At 38.9% G+C, this 20506-nt stretch overlaps 1 protein-coding gene across 1 annotated transcript in view; it reads left to right on the forward strand.

Moving 5' to 3' along the window:
- The window catches only part of qin (tudor domain-containing protein qin), a 571075-nt gene that overhangs the window by 214571 nt on the left and 335998 nt on the right, over positions 1 to 20506 (forward strand). The window contains exons 17-18 of the mRNA XM_090381133.1: positions 541 to 790; positions 17776 to 17860. Of these exons, the coding sequence (XP_090237259.1) occupies positions 541 to 790; positions 17776 to 17860 (335 nt within the window). The remainder of the gene's footprint in view (positions 1 to 540; positions 791 to 17775; positions 17861 to 20506) is intronic.

Genomic DNA, 20506 nt, shown 5'->3' on the forward strand with positions numbered 1-20506 from the left:
CCTCTTTCAGGATAAAACAAAGTTTTGCTTAACGAAGTAATTTCGTGGAACGCATCCTATTCGTTATTCGAGGTATGCCTTTAGTTGGTAAGCTGGTATCTTTTTAGCAGTGTAACTCATTAGTGGTATACATAACAAGGAGAGGGACAGTTTACATTCCTGAAGCAAACTAACTGCTTTTCATCTTGAATACGCTAACCTATATATATTGTATTTATTATTTATTAATTAAATAATTTATTTTTTTTATATTATTCTTTTATGAGTATTTTAAATACCTTAAATCTCTCTTTACTACCTCTGGTACAAATAAGTAAATATTATTAATTTGTAAATAAAGTTTCTGCAATATTTGAAAGGTCAGAATAGCAGCTGCCTGAGTTTTTAAAGATTAGTGTTAAAAGTATATTTCCATTTTTTTTATTTTTTTTTTTTTTTATTTTTTTTTTATTATTTACATTGTAAAATAACTTACTGCTTTATTTAACTTAGTTATCCTTCATGAATATAGAATGATTTTGAAATGTTGTTTTTATCTAGGAAATCTCTACATGCTGCAGTATGCTGTTGACAATAAATGGTATCGTGCTCGGGTTCAAAAATTCATTCAGGAAAAAGATACTAAAGTTAATTTTGATGATATTCAAACAACAAACATTCTCAGTGAAGAAGAGATTCTTAAAAAAAATGACGCACTAATTGTGAAATTAGAAGAACCACATGCTAAAGATGTAACGGTAGAGGTCCTTTATGTGGACTATGGAAACACAGAAATTATTCAGATAACCAGGTAATTAACCATACTTTGTATATTATTTAATTTTCTCTTTAGTAGCGGTATAAGCCACATTTCCTAAGTAAATTCACGTGTGAAAATTTTTTTTTTTTTTTTTTTTAACCCCACAAAAAAAATTGTATATTATAATGTCTAAAAGGCGTGTTGCATAGGTTATCCTGATCAAATCATATAAAATGAAAGTACTTCACCTGTGTAGGGTCAAACTCTATGAGCTGCACTCAAGTTATAAGGTCTCTAGATTTATTTTTCACAAAACAGACCGGTGCACTATGGCCATAGATGCTCATGCACCTAAAAAATTCTCAAACAAACAAACTCACAAAACAGCAAAGTATGCATATGGGACTGCTTTTAGTCTAACTGCCAGTTACTTCTGAATATTTTCAGATGACAGCAAAATGCAGTATGTCACATTGATTGTAGCACCCTAAACAGTATGTATACTATGTTTATAATATTTAAAATGTCATCCTTCACTCATCAAGAAGACATGCACAAAAAAACAATCATATCAACTTGTGTGAAGCAGTGCTTACTAGAGATGCTGCAGTAAATGGATCTTTCTTTTCCTTGATTGTCATGATAGATGAGACATGGGTTTCGCTATTCAATCCAGAAATGAAGCATAGGTCTACCTAATGGAAGCACACTGATTCATTGCCACCCAAAAGAAAATGATGATTGCCGTTTTCTGGGATATTGTTGAATAATCCTTGCACACTGTGTACCCAAAACTCATATGAAGGAGTTCTGAATAAAAAGTTCCTCCCTCCCAGCACCTCAGAAACTATCCTATTATTCTAGAAATTAGTAAAAAAAATTTAAAGAAGACAACATTGAGGCTATCCCACATCCTCCATACTTGCCTGACCTTGCACCTAGTAACTTTTGGTTGTTCCCAATGATGAAGGATGCTCATTGTGGCAGATTTTCTAGCTGACAAACAGCTGCTTCTGCCATTTGCCAGTGGGCTGAACATACCTCCAAAGAAAGCTTTGCCACAGCCTGGAAGTGCAGGTGTGAAAAATGTGTGCAATTTCTAGGCGACTATGTTGAAAAGTGGGGCATCGCCACTGTATCGTGTGTCTTATGAGAAAAAAAATTGGAGACCTTATAACTCGAATGCACCTCATATGGATACTAGAATTGGTATACTATCAACATAAGGGATTCACAATACAAAAGTAACAATCACTATTATGGTTTTTGACTCCTTCCATAACATGGATATGGCAAGAGCATCAACTCTTTCCTTTTGTTCAACCAGCTACATAAGATTCAGACAAGTTGTACAATTAATATATGGTGTCCACTTTATTCTATTCACCTATAGCATAGTAAAAAAGTAGAAACAGTAAATTTTCCAAATATTCATTGTGATTTACTTAGGAAAGGTGTATGCACGGTAGAATTTATTGGTGATTTTTACACTTTCAAGACATGATGATGAGTGTGTTTCATTAATTCAAACATGAAACCATTTAGCCTCCTGAGCCGAGTGGGCAGGAGCGGGAGTGCAGTAGCACATGCTCTTTGAGTAGACCGGGGTTCAAGCCCCTGACTGCTGAATACAGTCAATCTGCCAACCCGCACTGGACCAGTGTAGCAGATTATGGTCCATTTCCCTCAGCATGAATTGTTGAAGAGGCTTCCATCCTGCAGTGAGTTGATAATGGCTGCACTTTACTTTTCCTTTATTTAATTATGAAATAAGGATATACAGGTAGCCCTTAGTTTTTGACGGTTTGTTTTGAGACCAGAAGGCCAAAAATATTTTAAAAACTTAAAAAGATTTTAATTTCAAAAATGTGCAACTACAAATACCGGATATGTAGTAGTAGTAGTAGTAGTAGTGGCATGTGATGCAAAAAAGCAAATGTATGAGCTTATGCAGCATCAGCCAAAAAAAAAAAAAAAAAATCACACCATTCCCTCCAAATGCCTGTCCAGTTCCTCCTTAAATTCAATTCAAGCTATCAACTTCCACAACGACAGGTGGAAGTTTGTTCCAGCAATTAACCACCCGCTGGCTAAAGGCAAATTTCCGCACATCTATTCTACATCTGTCTTTTCTTAATTTGAATTTATGCCCCCTTAGGTTCGTAATCTGAACAAGTGGAAGGATCCCATCAGAATTCAGCGTGCTCAATCCATTCAAGGCCTTATATACCTCAATCAGATCACCGCGCAGGTGCCTAGTCTCCAGCCACTGCAATTTGCAGAACTTAAGCCTCTCTTGGTAAGAGGATCCCTTCATTCCCCTCACCAATCTTTGCCCTTCTCTGTACCCGCTCAAGTAAATCTACATCCTTCCTAAAATGAGGTCTCCAGACCTGTACGCACTACTCAAGGCGTGGCCTGACCGTTGCCTTATACAGAGGGATAATCACCTCCTTTTCCCTGCTAGCAAAATTCCTATATATCATTGACAAAACCCCATGACCTGCCCTGGCAGCCTGTCTGCATTGCTCAGAGAACTTCATATCTGACTGCACAATTACTCCCAGGTCTTTTTCATTTTCTACCACCTTAAGTGTAGTACCACACAGTTGGTACGTTTCTCTGGGGTTATTTCTACCCATATGCAGTACTTTGCATTTGTCAAGATTAAACTTCAGTTGCCACTTCTTAGCCCATCTGCCCAAATTATCTAGATCCTGTTGCAGTAGCAGACTGCCATTACTGTCATTAACAACCCTGCCAACCTTTGTATCATCTGCAAACTTCGACATTAAGCCTGATATACCTTCATCAATATCATTGATAAATATACAAAACAACAGTGGACCTAACACCGAAACCTGTGGGACTCCACTAATAACATTAGTCCAAGAAGAGCAGCACCCATTGATTACCACCCTCTGTCTTCTCGCACTTAACCATCCTTTTATCCATTGTAGCAACTAACCCTTAATACCATTCTGCTCCAATTTGTACAATAGTCTTCCATGCGCAAGAGTGTCAAAAGCTTTCCTGAAATCCAAATATATGATATCAAAATTGTTTTTTGCATCCAGTTCCTCTGTAACCACATCATAATATCCTATCAAATTTGTCAGACAAGACTTTCCCTTAACAAACCCATGCTGTGTCTGAATTATTGCTGCAGTCTTGTCTAGATGATCCTGCAATGCATCTTTAACCAGCGACTCCATTATTTTACCCTGAACAGAAGTTAAACTAACTGGTCTGTAATTACTCGTGTCACCCTTCGATCCCCCTTTGTGAATTAGGGATACATTTGTGCATCTCCAGTCCGTGGGAACCTCCCCTGAGTCCAAGGATGCTCTCATAATTATGGCTAAGGGTTTGCTTAGTTGCCTTGCCGCCTCCTTTAATATAACTGGATAGATCCCATCCACCCCAGGTGCTTTTCTTACGTTTAACTTCAACAGTTTCTCTTCCACTTTGCTCTCAGTTATTACAAGATCATTAAGCACCCTGCTACAATTTGATAACCTTCTGCCATTTTCAAACCTTAATAATTCCTCACGTGTGAATGTAGATGCAAAATACTCATTCAGTTTGTTTGCTATCTGAGCAGGATCATCAACAGTCGAACCATCGATGTCAAGTGGACCAATCAGATTCATCCCCTTCCTTTTAGAGTTTATATAAGTAAAGAAATCCTTGCTGTTTTGCCAAGGATTTCTCGTAATCTGCCTTCACCTGCCGAACCTCCTTTGTGACCTGATTACAGATTAACTTATATATGCCATAGGCGTCTGAGTCGCTTGATAATTTATATGCATCCCATGCATTTTTCTTCTCTGTTACGAGTCTCATTAGTTCATTTGACAACCATTTAGGCCTAAACCTTGAACAATATTTCTTAATAGGTATGAAACTTTTAGTAGCTTCCACGATTAATTCCTTGAATGCTTCCCACTTAGAATTTACTGTTGGTAACATCGTCAGTTGGTCCCACTGTACAGAATTTAAAAACTGTCGGAGACCACTGTACTCGCCTTTACGGAAGCAAAAACCCTTTCCTTTACCCCTGATAGTAATTAAATCTTTAAGTAAATCCCACGTCAGTACACTGTGATCACTGCCACCTAGTAGTTCTTTAATCTGCAAATTCCTAATACATGAATGATCACTGCTGATAACCAGATCAAGAGTATTATTTTCTCTGGTTGCCTCTCGAACATGCTGCTGCAGAAAACAATCATCCAATAAATCCACAAAAGTCTGACTAGTGTGTGTGTGAGTGCCCAACCCACAAGTTCCAGTCAATATATGATGTAAAGAAACAGCACAGTCAGTCAGAGATGAGAGCTATCTCCATCTAAGCCAATCAGGGATAAAGTGGTTGGAGATAAGAGGAGAGGAACACTCTGTTCGCTTGTTGGTGTACTAATGTTGGGCTAATATTCTACAGTGTCAGTTTGTGAGTTAATTAAAAATTGTTGATTAAATTAATAAAATAAGAGCCAACACGTCTAGTAAGAGTAGTGCAGTAAAGCCAAGTGAATGTGAAGATGTCGCCAAAAAGTCACGTAGATCTATCACATTGAAAAAAAAAGATAGTAGTAATTTGTATAATCGAAAATGGTCAGACACGTCCTATTGTGTGTAGAAGTATGAAATTGTCTCCATTTGCTGTGAGTACCACAATAAAAAATGCAGGTAAAATAAAGCAGTCAGTGCAACATACTATGACAGTAAGTGCAACAAAAGTGAATTATAGCGGAAGAAAACTTTTAGAAAAAATGGAGAAATTATTGTCATTCTGGGTGGATGACTTAAATAAAATAAAAAAAAAAAAAAAAACATTCTGTTGACTCAAGCCATTATTACTGATAAGGCAAAGTCAGTTTTTGAAGACCTTAAGAAAAATGAGGGTGGTGGTGAGATATTTTTAGGTAGCGAGGGACGGTTCATGCAATTTAAATCTCGAAGTAAATGGCGAGGTGGAAGTGCGGATGCTGGGCCAGTTGGAGCATTTACTGCAGAGTTTCAAGCCATTGTACAGAATGGTAATCATCCTCCTAATCTAACAAATTATATTAGGAATCAAACTGTTAGATAAGAAGAGAAACACGTGGATTAGGCAGCTAACATAAGTAAAAGATATTCTTATCAAAACTAAAGAACTGAAATGATCTTGGGCAGGAAGACATGATGACTGGTAACCACTGGGTGATGGTGATCACAATGTACTGATGTGGGAATTACTTAAAGATGTAACTACCAGCAAGACTAAAGGGAAGGACTATATCTTTCATAAAGGTAACTACAGGAGTCTCAGACAATTTCTAAATTCTGTACAGTGGGATCAATTGATGATGTTACCAACGTTGAATTCTAAATGGGAAGCCTTCAGGGACTTAATTTTGGAGACTACTAGGCTTTTCATTCCAACTAAGAAATGCTGTTCAAAGTTTAGGCCTAAACGGATTTCAGATGAACTAATGAGGCCCGTGGCACAGAAGAAAAATGTATGAGATGCATATAAAGTATTATGTGACACAGAAGCCTATGGCAGATATAAACTAGTCTGTAATCAAGTCACAAAGGAGGTTTTTTTTTTTATGTGAACCCCAAACACGAGAAGTATTAGAACCTATAGTACTTAGTACCGTGCTTGGGTTGCAGGTTGAGAAGATGAAAAAGATATTTGTTGACATTGGACTTGAACTTCTGTAGATTGTAATTTTCAGGAAATACGTATGAAAGAAGGTTGTTCCAGAAAACAGCAGTTGAATGAATAAATGAGGAAGATGAAAAGTTGGTTCTGTGGGTTTGTAGTTGGACAGTAAATGGATGTTGGCTGGTGGCGGCACATGTTCGGACTGTTTTGAAAGAGAGAGCGGGAATTATAGAAGCCAATTCAGAAGAACAGTGCCCATGGAAGTATCTGTAGAAGAGGCATGCAGCAGAAACAGTATGTCTATGAGAAAGGGAGTGGAGAGACTCTGTTAGAGATGAATCATTAATTAACCTAACTGCCCTCTTCTGAATGGAATCAAGAAGCCTGAGAGAGGTTTTGGGGGCACCACCCCAGATGTGGGAACAATATTGCATGGCAGGGCGGATTTGCGATTTATACAGAGTGAGCAGCTGTTTGGAAGAAAAGTAACGCCGAGAGCGAAAGAGAAAACCAAGTTTATTAGATGCAGAGGGAGCAATATTTGTAATGTGCTTGTGCCAAGAGAGATTAGAAGTCAGGATAATCCCCAAAAGAGATATATCATTTTGCCTAGAAATCGGAGTGTCACTAAAGTTAAGCATAGGAGCAGAAGAATCCTTTTTGCGAGATATAAGACAAGACTGAGTTTTAGAAGGGTTGAAATCAACTAAGTTGTCTTTGCCCCACGGGAGAATTACCTGAAGATCGGCATTTAAGGTATTGGTAGCAGATTTTCAAGAAATTGAAGCTGATTGAGCAGGACAAGGTTTCTCAAAATGGAAAGTGGAATGCAATGTGCTATCATCGGCAAAACTATGGATAGGATTTCCAGTCAATGGAAGAAGGTCATTAATATGCAAGAGGAAAAGAGTGGGGGAAAGAACTGAACCTTGGGGGACACCGGCATTAGTGGAGAAGTTAGAAAACAGAGAGCCATCTACCATCACCTTCAGTGAGCGATCAGAGAGAAAACTGGATAACCAATTACTAAAAACAGTTGGCAAACCATAAGATGGAAGCTTGTTTAGAAGACCTTTATGCCAAACACGATCAAAAGCCTTTGAGATGTCAAGAGCAACTACTTGTGTTTCACCGAACCTTTCCATTGAATTAGTCCATAAATGGGTAACATAAACCAGAATATCACCAGTGGATTGACACTGACGGAATCCATACCGGCGATCGTTGATCAGACGGAAGGTTTCTAGGTAGTTTAAGAGTTGGCAGTTAATTGATTTCTCCATTACTTTAGAAAGAGGCAGATATGAAGTTCTCTGAGCAGTGCAGACGGGCTGCAAGAGTAGCTCATGGAGTATTGTCAATGATATACAGGAATTTTTCCAGCAGGGATAAGGAGGTGATTATTCCATTGTATAAGGCGATGGTCAGGCCACACCTAGAGTACTGTATACAGGTCTGGAGGCCTCATTTCAAGAAGGATGTAGAGCTGCTGGAACGAGTACAGAGAAGGGCAACAAGATTAGTGAATGGAACAAAGGGGTGCTCTTACGAAGAAAGGCTTAAGTTTTGCAAATTACAGTGTCTGGAGACTAAGCACCAGCGAGGTGATCTGATAGAGGTGTATAAAGCCTTGAATGGTTTAAGCATGCTCAATGCTGATGGGATTCTTCCTCTAGCTCAGAAAAATCACCTGAGAGGGCATAAATTCAAATTGAGGAAAGACAGATGTAGGATAGACGTGCGGAAATTTGCCTTTAGCCAGCGGGTGGTTGGTTGGTGGAACAGACTTCCATCCCTTGTGGTAGAGGTTGATAGCCTAAATAAGTTTAAGGCTCAGCTGGACAGGTATTTTGAACGAACAGAGGGGTGAAGTGGAAGTGGTTTTTTTTTTTTTTTTTTTTTGGCTGATGCTGCATAAGCTTGCTTTCTTGCATCAAATGCCTCTACTAATGCTAATGCTAAGAGTAGAAGTAATTGCAATGGGACGATAATTGGATGGGAGGGATTTGTCACCCTTTTTAGGAACTGGCTGGATATGAGCAAATTTCCAAGCAGAAGGAAAAACACCTTAGGAATAAGAAAGTGAAAAAATTGGCAAAGAATAGGAGTAAGTTCAGAAGAACAGGTTTTGAGAACAAGTGGAGAAATACCATCAAGACCTGGAGCTTTCTTAGCATCAAGATTCATCAAAATCCTTCTGATATCCTTTTGACGGAAGACCACAGGAGGTATTGAATGGAGCATGTTGGGAATGGTGGGAGGTGTTTTACCAAGATCATTAATACATGAGCTCGAAGAAAAATGAGATGCTAGCAGGTCAGCTTTATCCTTGGCTGAAGTGACAACAGGACCATCTGGTTTGGACAGAGGTGGGAGCAGAGATGGGCAAAAGTTGCGGCCAATAGCTTTGGCAAGAGACCAGAATGCTCGGCTACCATTAGGGCAAGAAGCAAGTTTTCTACTCTTAGCCTGTTCAAACTCTAGATTGGACTGATTAAAAACTGCTTTACAATTGTTGCGAGCTTTGGTGTAGACAGAAAATGACACTGAAGAATTAGAAACAAGCCAATTACGATATGCAACATTCTTCTCTTGAACAGCCTTAGCACATTTATTGGAAAACCAAGGTTTTGATAAAGGACGAGATTTTAAAGTGGAGTGTGGGATAAAGGATTCCATTCCTGCAAGAATAATTTCACTGACACGATCTGAGCAAACGTTGACATCAGAAGTTTTGAAACAGTAATCCGACCAAGGAAAAGAAGAAAACAAGTCTTGCAGGTCATCCCATTTTGCATTCTTGTAATGCCAAACAACACGAGGTTGGGAATAGCCATGAGATAAAGGTTCCATTGGAGAAGAGACAATCACCAGTTTGTGATCTGAAGTGCCTAAGGGAGCTCTCACTTCGACCGTGTACTTAGAAGGGTTGTTTGTGAGAAAAAGATCAAGCATATTGGCTGTATGATTAGGATTGTCCGGTATTCTTGTAGGTAAATGAACAATCTGTGCTAGGTCATTAGTAATTACAAAAACATCTCGACCTGCTGGGTCGGTGTGACTAGAAAACGGAAGCCAGCTGGAGTTGTTGAACATTAAAATCACCAAGGAAAATTACCTCACTGTTAGGAAAGTTGGACTGGAGAAAGTCAAGTTGCAAAGAGAGGAAGTCAAAGAGCTCCAAGTGATTAGTGGAGTTGGGAGAACGGTAGAGACAACAAATGAATTTGACACAATGAGGTAGAGAGATTTTAAGCCAGATAAGATCAATGAGAGGAGATTCCAAATTGCCAAATCTCTGACAGGGAATATCAGAATGGACATATGCACAAGTACCACCTTTGAGGCGAAAGGAATCATACAGCGAATAATTCCGGCATCTGAGATGAGCAGTAGTTGAATCAACCGATCACTGAGATTCTGTCAGAAAAAGTACATGGGGTTTGGCAGACTGCAAGTGGAAATGGACATCGTTGAGATTAGAATTGAGACCATGTATATTTGTGAAATTAATTAGGAAGTGCTTGGGAGGTTTAGATCTTTTCGCAGATAAGCTTGCTCCATTAGTTTGACAATTCATGGTGTATTCAATGGTAAGAAAAAGTGGGTGGGACATGCTGTTTGAAGTAATGAAATTTTTGGATATGGCGTACATGTGGTAAGAATATACCCATATCCTTGACATAACGTGGCCTCGACAATGCTCCCCGCATACACACTACTCGGACTCCCTCCAGTCACTATCCTCTACTCCAGTCACTATCTGGCAGATAGTGACTGGAGTAGAGGTTAGTCAGGCAAAGGCAGATTACGATAAATCCTTGGCAAAGGATGCAAAGAAAAACAGCAAAGAATTCTTTACTTATGTAAACTCTAGAAGGAAAGGGATGAATCAGATTGGACCACTTAGCATAGATGGGTTGACTATTGATGATCATGCTCAGGTAGCTGATAAACTGAATGAGTATTTTGCATGGACATTCACACATGGGGAGTTATTCAATGAGGGTAGTGCCAGAAGTTTATCAAACTCTAACAGTGAGCTAAGTGATTTTGAAATAACTGAGAGCAACGTTGAGGGAAAATTGTTGAAGTTAAACATAAAAAAGGCTCCTGAGGTGGATGGGATCTATCCAGTTATATTAAAAAAAGGCAGCAAAGGAAATAAGTAAACCCTTAGCCATAATTATGAGAGCTTCCTTGGATTCAGGGGAGGTCCACATGGGCTGGAGGTGTGCAAATGTACACCAATTCACAAAGGGGGGTTCAAAAGGTGACACAAGTAACTATAGATGTGTTAGTTTAACTTTTGTTCTGGGGAAAATAATGGAATCAGTGGTTAAATAAACCTTGCAGTATCATCTAGACAAGACTGCAGTAATAAATAAGACACAGCATAGGTTTGTTAAAGGGAGGTCTTGTCGGACTAATTTGATTGTATACTATGATGTGGTCACAAAGGAATTGAATGCCAAAAATAATTTCTATATCATATATTCAGATTTCAGGAAAGCTTTTGATACTGTTGCACATGGAAGACTGTTGTGCAAATTGGAGAGATATGGCATTAAGGGTAATTTGCTACAATGGATAAAGGGATGCTTGAGTGGGAGACGACAGTGGTAATCAGTGGACACTGCTCTTCGTGGACAAATGTTATTAGTAGAATTCCCCATGGTTCGGTATTGTGCCCATTGTTGTTTTGTATATTTATCAATGATATTGATGAAGGTATGTCAGGTTTAATGTCCAAGTTTGCAGATGATACAAAGGTTGGCAGGGTTCTTAACGACAGTAAAGACAGTATGCTACTCCAATTGGATCTAGATAAGTTGTGCAAATGGGCTGAGAAGTGGCAACTGAAGTTTGACATTGACAAATGTATAGTACTGCATATGGGTAGCAATAACCAAAGAGAAATGTACCAACTGTGTGGTACTACATTCAGGAAAGTGAAAAAGACCCCCAGGTCTTTTTCAATATGAAGTTCTCTGGGCAGTGCAGACAGGCTGCCAGGGCAGGTCATGGAATCTTGTCAATGATATATAGGAATTTTGCTAGCAGGGACAGGGAGGTGATTATCCCGTTATACAAGGCAATGGTCAGGCCACACCTAGAGTACTGTGTACAGGTCTGGAGGCCTCATTTTAGGAAGGATGTAGAGTTGCTAGAACGAGTACAAAGAACGGCAACAAGATTAGTGAGGGGAATAAAGTGGTGCTCCTACCAAGAAAAGCGTAAGTTCCGTAGAGTAGGCACCTGTGAGATGATCTGGTTGAGGTGTATAAGGCCTTGAATGGCTTGAGCAAGCTGAATGTTGTTTTCTTTCTCTTGCTCAGATTAAGAACCTGAGAGGGCACAGGTTCAAATTGAGGAAAGACAGTTGTAGAATAGATGTGTGGAAATTTGCCTTTATCCACCGGGTTGATTGGTGGAACAGACTTCCATCTTTTGTTGTGGTAGTTGATAGCCTAAATAAATTTAAGGCTGAGCTGGACAGGCATTTGGAAAGAATGGAGTGGTGAAATGGGTGGGGTTTTTTTGAAACTGGAAAGTTGCTAGGTAGTTCGCATCCTGCAGTGAATTGAAAATGGCCGATATCAGTGATTGGTTATTTTATACTGTATTTCATTTAATTCATTTACATTCATAAAAATACTGTTTTTTTCATTTATAACCATCATTTCTGAGCTTTAAATATAATAATATTGTATTACTTAAGTCATTGACTTACATTATGTAATTAGGTTCATTTTACACTGATTTTTTTTTTTTTTTTTTTGCCTCTTCCCATTCCACCCATACATTCACTCAAAATGTTTGTCTAGTTCTGCCGTGAACTTATTTAAGTTTTTTGACCTCCACTACAGCAGATTTAATTTTGTTTGAACTATCAACTACTCACTGGCTAAATTTCTGCACATCTGTTCTACAATTGTCTTTCCCAAATTTGAATTTATGTCCCCTCAGGTGAGTAATGTGAGCAATTGGAAGAATACCATCAGCATTGAGCTTGCTCGAACCATTCAAGACTTTATACACCTCAATTGGATCACTTTGAAGGTGCCTAGTCTCAAGACACTGTAATTTGCAGAACTTAGCCTTTCTTGGTATTAGCAACCATTTGTTCTGCTCACCAATCCCATTGCCCTTCTTTGTACTCCTTCCAGCAGTTCACCATCCTTCCTAAAATGAGGCCTCCAGACCTGTATGCAGTATTCAAGGTGGCCTGGCTACTGCCATGATCAAGGGGATAATCACCTCCTTAACCCTGCTAGCAGAATTTCTATATAACATTGACGCCTGCACTGTTCAGAAAACTTCATAACTGATTGCACAATTACCCCCAAGTCCCTTTTATTTTACACTACCCTGAGTATGATACTACCAAGTTGGTATGTTACTCTGAGTTTACTGCTGCCCAATGCAGTACTTTGCATATGTCAATGTTAAACTTCAGTTGGCACCTCTCAGCCCACCTGCTCAACTTTTCTAGATCTTGTTGCTGTAGTGTACTATCATTACTGCCATTAGCGACCCTGCCAACCTTCATCAATATCATTGATAAATACAGAAAACAGCAATGGGACCAACACCGAACCCTGGAAGATTCCATTAATAACATTAGTCCAGAGCTGTGTCCATTGATTACCACTCTCTGTCTTCTCCCACTGAACCATCCTTTTATCCATTGTAACAACTTCTCCTTAATGCCATACTGCATCAATTTCTGCAGTAGTCTTCCATGTACAACAGTATGAAAAGCTTTCCTAAAATCGAAGTATATCACATCAGAATTATTTTTCCAACCATTTCCTTTGTGGCCACATCATAGCATCCAACCAAATTTGTCAGCAAGACCTTTCCCTTAACAACCCCATGCTGTTTCTTAATTATAACTACAGTAATGTCTAGATGATCAGAATTATAACTAAATCTTGGCTAGATGTGCTTGTTTAACCAGTGACTCCACTAGTTTCCCTGGAACAAATTAAAGTAAGAGATCTGTAATTATTTGTATCACTCTTTGATCCCACTTTGTGAATTGGGAACATATTAGCACATCTTCAGTCCATCGGGACCTCACCTAAATCCAAGGAAGCTCTCATAATTATGGCTAAGGGTTTGCTTACTTCCTTTGCTGCCTCCTTTAATATAACTGGACAGATCGCATCCACTTCAGGTGCCTTTCTTAGGTTTAACTTCAGCAATTTCTCCTCCACTTTGCTCTCAGTTATTACAAAATCATTTAGCTCCCTGCCAGAGTTTGATAAACTTGTGGCATACCCCCCCCCCCTGAATAACTCCTGATGATTGAATGTAGAAGCAAAATACTCGTTCAGTTTGTCAGCTATCTCAGCAGCTTCATCAACAATCTAACCACCGATGTCAAGTGCACCAATCTGATTCATCCCCTTCCTTCTAGAGTTTGCATAAGTAAAGATATCTTTGCATCCTTTGCCAAAGATTTCTCATCATCTTTCTTCACTTGCCTGACCTCCTCTGTGACTTGATTACAGACTTGCTTATATCTACCATAGTCTTCTGTGTCACCTGATAATTTATATGCATCCCATGCATTTTTCTTCCCAGCCATGAGTGTCATTAGCTCATCTGGCATTCATTTAGGCCTAAACCTTGAACAGTATTTCTTAGTTCATGTGAAAAGCCTAGTAGCTTCCAAGATTACTTCCTTTAATCCTTCCCATTTAGAATTTGCTGGTGGTAACATCATCAGTTGGTCCCACTGTACAGAATGTAAAACTGTCTCAGACCACCGTGGTCGGCACCTCCGTAGCCAGATAGGCAGGAGCAGCAGTGCGTAGCACAAGTTTCTTGATTAGACTAGGGTTCAAGCCCGTGACCACCAAATACGGAGGATGTGGAAAGGTTAGGATGACCACTGCATATTCCCGGAACAATATGGCCTTGCTAATGCTCCTAAAAACTAACTAACTAACTAACCAACCACCGTGGTCATCCTTACAAAAGCAAAAACTATCCCCATTTCCACTGATGGTAGTTACATCTTTATGTAAATCCCACATCAGCGCACTGTGATCACAGCCACCTAGTGGTTCCTTTATCTGCAGCTTCTTAATGCATGAAGAATCACTAATGATGATTAGATCAAGAGTATTACTCCCTCTGGTTGCCTCTCGAACATGGTGCTGTAGAAAACAATCATCCAACAAATCCACAAAAGCCCTTTACTGTGTAAGTGACGAACCCACAAGATCCAGTCAATATATGGAAGTTAAAATCTCCCATTATAAGACAATGCAGCTTAACTCCTCCTCCCCTTCCACCCTGTCTGACCCAAATTCCAATTCTGCATTCCTTATATGAGTGTGACACCACATCTTTGATATCCCAACAGTATCTGCATTTGGTGTTTTGATTGGCACCTCAAATTCATCAAATTTATTTACTAAACTCCTGGCATTGGTGTATATGCAAGTATACATGCATCTGTTCTTATTCTTAGCTACCTTAAGACAGCACATGTATTTACTTGGTCCATGATGACACACAACAGTCCCAGAAATACCTAGCACCTTGTTTTCCAGGCTGCTGCTCATTCCAAAAGAATCACTTTCAGCTCTGCTAGCAGCTGCTGTTAATCTATTAGTCTGTGAATCCACCCCATGCTAGCAATTTCCCAACCCACCTCACACTGCAGTTGCCTCCGTAACCAGGTGGGAAGGAGCAGAAGTGCGTATCACACGCTTCTTGATTAGACCGGGGTTCAAGCTGGTCACCACCAAATACGGAGGATGCGGAAAGGTCTGGGAATGACCACCGCATATCCCTGGAGCAATATGGCCTTAGTTGCTAATGCTCCTAAAAACCAAATAACAACAACAACCTCACACTGCCTCAGTAGCATCCTCTTCTGTTAGCAGTCTCTCCTGTTAACAAGCACAGACCCTGCTGGGGAAAAAATTACCCCATGCACCTTGCACAGTCTCTCCAGGGCTGAATTGATTTATAAGGCTCTCATCATATACTCCCTCCTATCATATCTGGACAGAATTGCAGACACTTTCAAATTTAGCCCTAACTTGCAACTTTTTCTCAACATTGACCTGTACTTGTTAAGTCTGCAGATCTCCTACTCTTAATGTCATTAGCCAACATATACAATATAAACCAGTGGTTTTCAACCAGGGTGCCACGGCACCTTATGGTGCCACAACAACATTCCAGGGAGGTGTCACGTAATTTGGATTTAAGTTACTTAAACTTATTTTTTTAAAAATTTATATATTCATTTAATTATAAAAAGGTGTACGGTATCTTTTTAATTTTGTGGTGATCTATAATTGATCTTTATTTAGTACCTCTATATAAAGAATAAAATTATACAGTATATATATATAATTTGAATTATGAATTGTAATTTTGTTTATAGCTATATTATTGTAATAATTATCATATAACAATTTTTTTTAATACACAGAGAGAGAGAGAGAGAGTCGGATCTAACAGGAAGAAAATTGAGTAGGGGTGCCACAAAATAAAATAAATTACTTAGTGGTGCCGTTATTAAAAAAAAAAAAAGGGTTGAAAACCACTATATCTTTGTGCCCTTAAAAGATATCTGCCCTACAACATCAACTTTTCCCCCCTGGCAGACATACCCTGGTCCTGTTCCGCCTCTCCTTTTTGCATGATATATTCCCTGCCTCCCTGACATTGGAATCACCAGCAATGACTACTTCCTATGGGACTAGAGCATTCTGCCCTGAAGATTGTCATTGTGTTGCCTGATGCACAGGAGTGAGCTCTTGTGTTGAACAGCTGAGAGCTTGATGGGTCCCCCATTTTAATTCATTTGAGGGCATCTACTCTACTCTTCAAACTCTCATAAATGCTCTTCAGAATGCTGTGTTGGCACCTAATTTCTTGACACTCTCTGCACCTAGCACACAGAAATACATCCTCCATGGCTAGATCATGTCCTGTTCCTTAAAGGTCTGCAAACATTCCCCAAGTTTCACATGTTTTTTTTTGGCTGTGGTGCATTTGAGAATTTACCCCATTCAGTACTGCCCTGAGCCACAGCACTCCCACTATTTTCTTTGTGCTTTGCTGATCTAGTCTGGGGTATGATATCCATTTAAATACTATTTAATTTACAATACTGTACTAAGCTTACAATACTAAGCTAATGCAGCAATTCGTATTACACTATCTAATTCTTATGTTTTACCTTACGCTGTCTAGTTCTTACATTTTACCCTAGGCTATCAAGTTATGTTATACCTAATGATAACAATGTTAAATTAGTTTTATCCTTAACTAAATACAAAAGATATATGCCCAACACGTGATTAAAACCTTCAAACTACTTTTTTGCATTCTGCAGTATTCATGCCAAACAGCGATACAATAGCAGTAGGCACCTCCGTAGCCAGGTAGGCAGGAGCAGCAGTGCGTAGCACACGCTTCTTGATTAGACCGGGGTTCAAGCCCGTGCCCACCAATACGGAGGATGCGGAAAGATCAGGGAATGACCACCGCATATCCCCAGAGCAATATGGCCTTATTTGCTAATGCTCCAAAAAACAACATAACAATAACAGTACTAGCAGAGCGTAACTTACAATAATCCATAGTTAAATTTAAAAATAAGTTAAAGAACACAATGTTACAAGTGGTAATCGCTCTTATCAAAAAAAAAAAAAAAAACTAGACATTCTAGAGGAAAATGAAAAAAGTTTGGAATCAGCTTTCAAAAATCTGTCTAGTCCACTTACTTTTTTCTTTCTTCCCATAAGTCAAAGTGGTCAATCTCTCTCTCTCTCCCCCCCCCCCCATAATTCAAAGATGGGCAGTTATTTGAAATGTTATTCCAGTGACATCTTTTCCACTGTGCTTTGTTCAAAATAAATATCTATTTTTATGCGAAAAAATTACTATAAATGTGAGACTAAAAATCTATTAAAAAGGAAAAATCCTGTCACCTAATTCATTAAAGTAGCTTTCTAATCCTTTGTTAAAATTGCATAAGCTCTCTAATTCCACAAGATTAGGTGGCAATTTGTTTCAGACTAATAATATAATGCTTTTCTTTTAATAGAGGTTTGGTTTCAGAATAAAGGCATTTGTTAAGTGCACTGTATTTTGCAATATAAATAGCCTTGCATGGTTCTGGTAACACACACACACACACACACACACACACACACACACACACACAGAGAGAGAGAGAGAGAGAGAGAGAGAGAGAGAGAGAGAGAGAGAGAGAGAGAGAGAGAGAGAGAGAGAGAGAGAGAGAGAGAGAAAGAGAGAGAGAAGGGGGTGTTATTGTAAGTTTCTTTATGGTTACACCTTGCAGTTATGTTATTTTTATTATTATTATTTTTTATTTCAGGTTAAAAGAAATTCAGCCTAGGTTTTTACATCAAGCAAGTTTTGCAATAGAATGTTCCCTCTCTGATATTGTTCCAAAAGGAAAGGTACTTGAAATTTTTACTGTCTATTCTTGCATATAATTTTTCATATGCTACTGCTTATACAATAAACACATGCTAATTCTGTGACTTTAAATTGGTTGTTAAAATTGTATGTGCTGTGACAAATTATAACTCGATCAGTTTCTGTATGTAATTAAGTTTTTCAATCATTAGTGATAAAGAAGTGATGGCAGAAAATAAGGCTTATTCAGCAATCTGTCTTTATTATTTACATATTTGTCTGCCAAATTTGATTGGATATTATGATGTGGTTACAAAGGAACTGGATACAAAAAATAATTTTGATATCATATATTTGGATTTCAGGAAAGCTTTTGATGCTGTTGCACATGGAAGACTATTGTACAAATTGGAGCAGAATTTGTATTGAGGGTAAGTTGCTACAATGGATAAAAGAATGGTTCAGTGGGAGAAGACAGAGGGTGGTAATCAATGGGCTCTTCGTGGATTAATGTTATTAGTGGAGTCCCACGGGGTTCGGTGTTGAGTCCACTGTTGTTTTGTATATTTATCAATGATATTGATGAAGGTATATATTAGGCTTAGTGTTGAAGTTTGCAGATGATATAAAGTTGGCATTTGTTAATAACAGTAATGGCAGTGTGCTACTGCAACAGGATCTAGAAAATTTGTGCAGATGGGCTAAGAAGTGGCAACTGAAGTTTAACCTTGACAAATGCAAAGTACTGCATATGGGTAGAAGTAACCCGAGAGGAACGTACCAACTGTGTGGTACTACACTTAGAGTGGTAGAAAATGAAAAAGACCTGGGAGTAATTGTGCATTCAGATATGAAGTTTTCTGAACAATGCAGACAGGCTACAAGAGCAGGTCATGGAGTTTTGTCAATGATATACAGGAATTTTGCTAATAGGGAAAAAGAAGTGATTGTCCCTCTGTATAAGGCAATGATCAGGCCACGCCTTGAGTACTGCGTACAGGTCTGGAGGCCTCATTTGAGGAAGGATGTAGATTTGCTTGAGCATGTACAGAGAAAACCAACAAGATTGGTGAGGGGAATGAAGGGATCCTCTTACCAGGAGAGGCTTAAGTTCTGCAAATTGCAGCAGCTGGAAACAAGGCACCTGTGAGGTGAATCTGATTGAGGTGTATAAGGCCTTGAATGGGATGAGCACGCTGAATTCTGATGGGGTTCTTCCGCTTGTTCAGATTACAAACCTAAGGGGACATAAATTCAAATTGAGCAAAGACAGCTGTAGAATAGATGTGCAGAATATGCCTTTAGCCAGCGAGTGGTAATTCCTGGAACAAACTTTCCTCTGTTATTGTGGAAGTTGATAGGTTAAATAAATTTAACGAGGAACTGGACAAACATTTAGAGGTAGTGGTTGTATGAATTTTTTTTTTTTTGGCTGATGCTACATAAGCTCATACGCTTGCTTTCTTGCATCACATGCCATGATTACTATTACTATTGCATTAAAAAAAGAAAAGAAAGAAAGAAAATTGTGCATCATCATAATTTTGTTGAAGCATTTTTTCCAGTCCTTCCTTAAATATACATGAGTTCCAGTTCCTCAAGATTAGTTACCAAACTGATGGAGTTATATTAATAATAAATAAATAAATATTCTATTAAGTCCTTTATTATGGATCAAAGAGAATATGGTAACTAGACGCATAATGTCTGTCATGGCAAGATGCGAGCGTCTATATGTAGAAAATTTATATTGATTTCAGTAGAGCTACTGCTCTTTACAATTGAACTTATTAAACATTGATTGTATATGTAACCTAAGTTAATGTAACAACTTTTTTTTTTTAATATAACAGTTGTAGCCATAGACTTAATTGACAGTGTACACCATAAAGTACCATGTGTCACAACAGACACTATCAGAACTAGGTGCCTCCATAGCCAGCTGGGCAGGAGCAGCAGCAATAGTAGTAGTAGTGGCATGTGATGCAAGAAAGCAAGTGTATGAGCTTATGCAGCATCTGCCAAAAAAAATCACACCATTCGCTCCAAATGCCTGTCCAGTTCTTCCTTAAATTTATTTAACCCATCAACTTCCACAACGACAGATGGAAGTTTGTTCCAGCAATTAACCACCCTCTGGCTAAAGGCAAATTTCCACACATCTGCTCTACATTTGTCTTTACTTAATTTGAATTTATGCCCCCTCAGGTTTGTAATCTGAACAAGTGGAAGGATCCCATCCAAATTCAGCGTGCTCAACCCATTCAAGGCCTTATACACATCAATCAGATCACCGCGCAGGTGTCTAGTCTCCAGCCACTGCAATTTGTAGAACTTCAGCCTCTCTTGGTAAGAGGATCCCTTCATTCCCCTCACCAATCTTGTTGCCCTTCTCTGTACACGCTCAAGCAAATCTACATCCTTCCTAAAAATGAGGCCTCTAGACCTGTACGCAGTACTCAAGGCGTGGCCTGATCATTGTCTTATACAGAGGGACAATCACCTCCTTTTCCCTGCTAGCAAAATTCCTATATATCATTGACAAAACCCCATGACCTGCCCTGGCAGCCTGTCTGCATTGCTCAGAAAACTTCATATCTGACTGCACAATTACTCCCAGGTCTTTTTCATTTTCTACCACCTTAAGTGTAGTACCACACAGCTGGTACGTTTCTCTGGGGTTACTT

This window comes from Mastigoproctus giganteus, chromosome 9 (genome assembly GCF_048544385.1).
Source record: "Mastigoproctus giganteus isolate SK-2022 chromosome 9, ASM4854438v1, whole genome shotgun sequence".
In the NCBI taxonomy this organism is placed as follows: Eukaryota; Metazoa; Arthropoda; class Arachnida; order Uropygi; family Thelyphonidae; genus Mastigoproctus; species Mastigoproctus giganteus.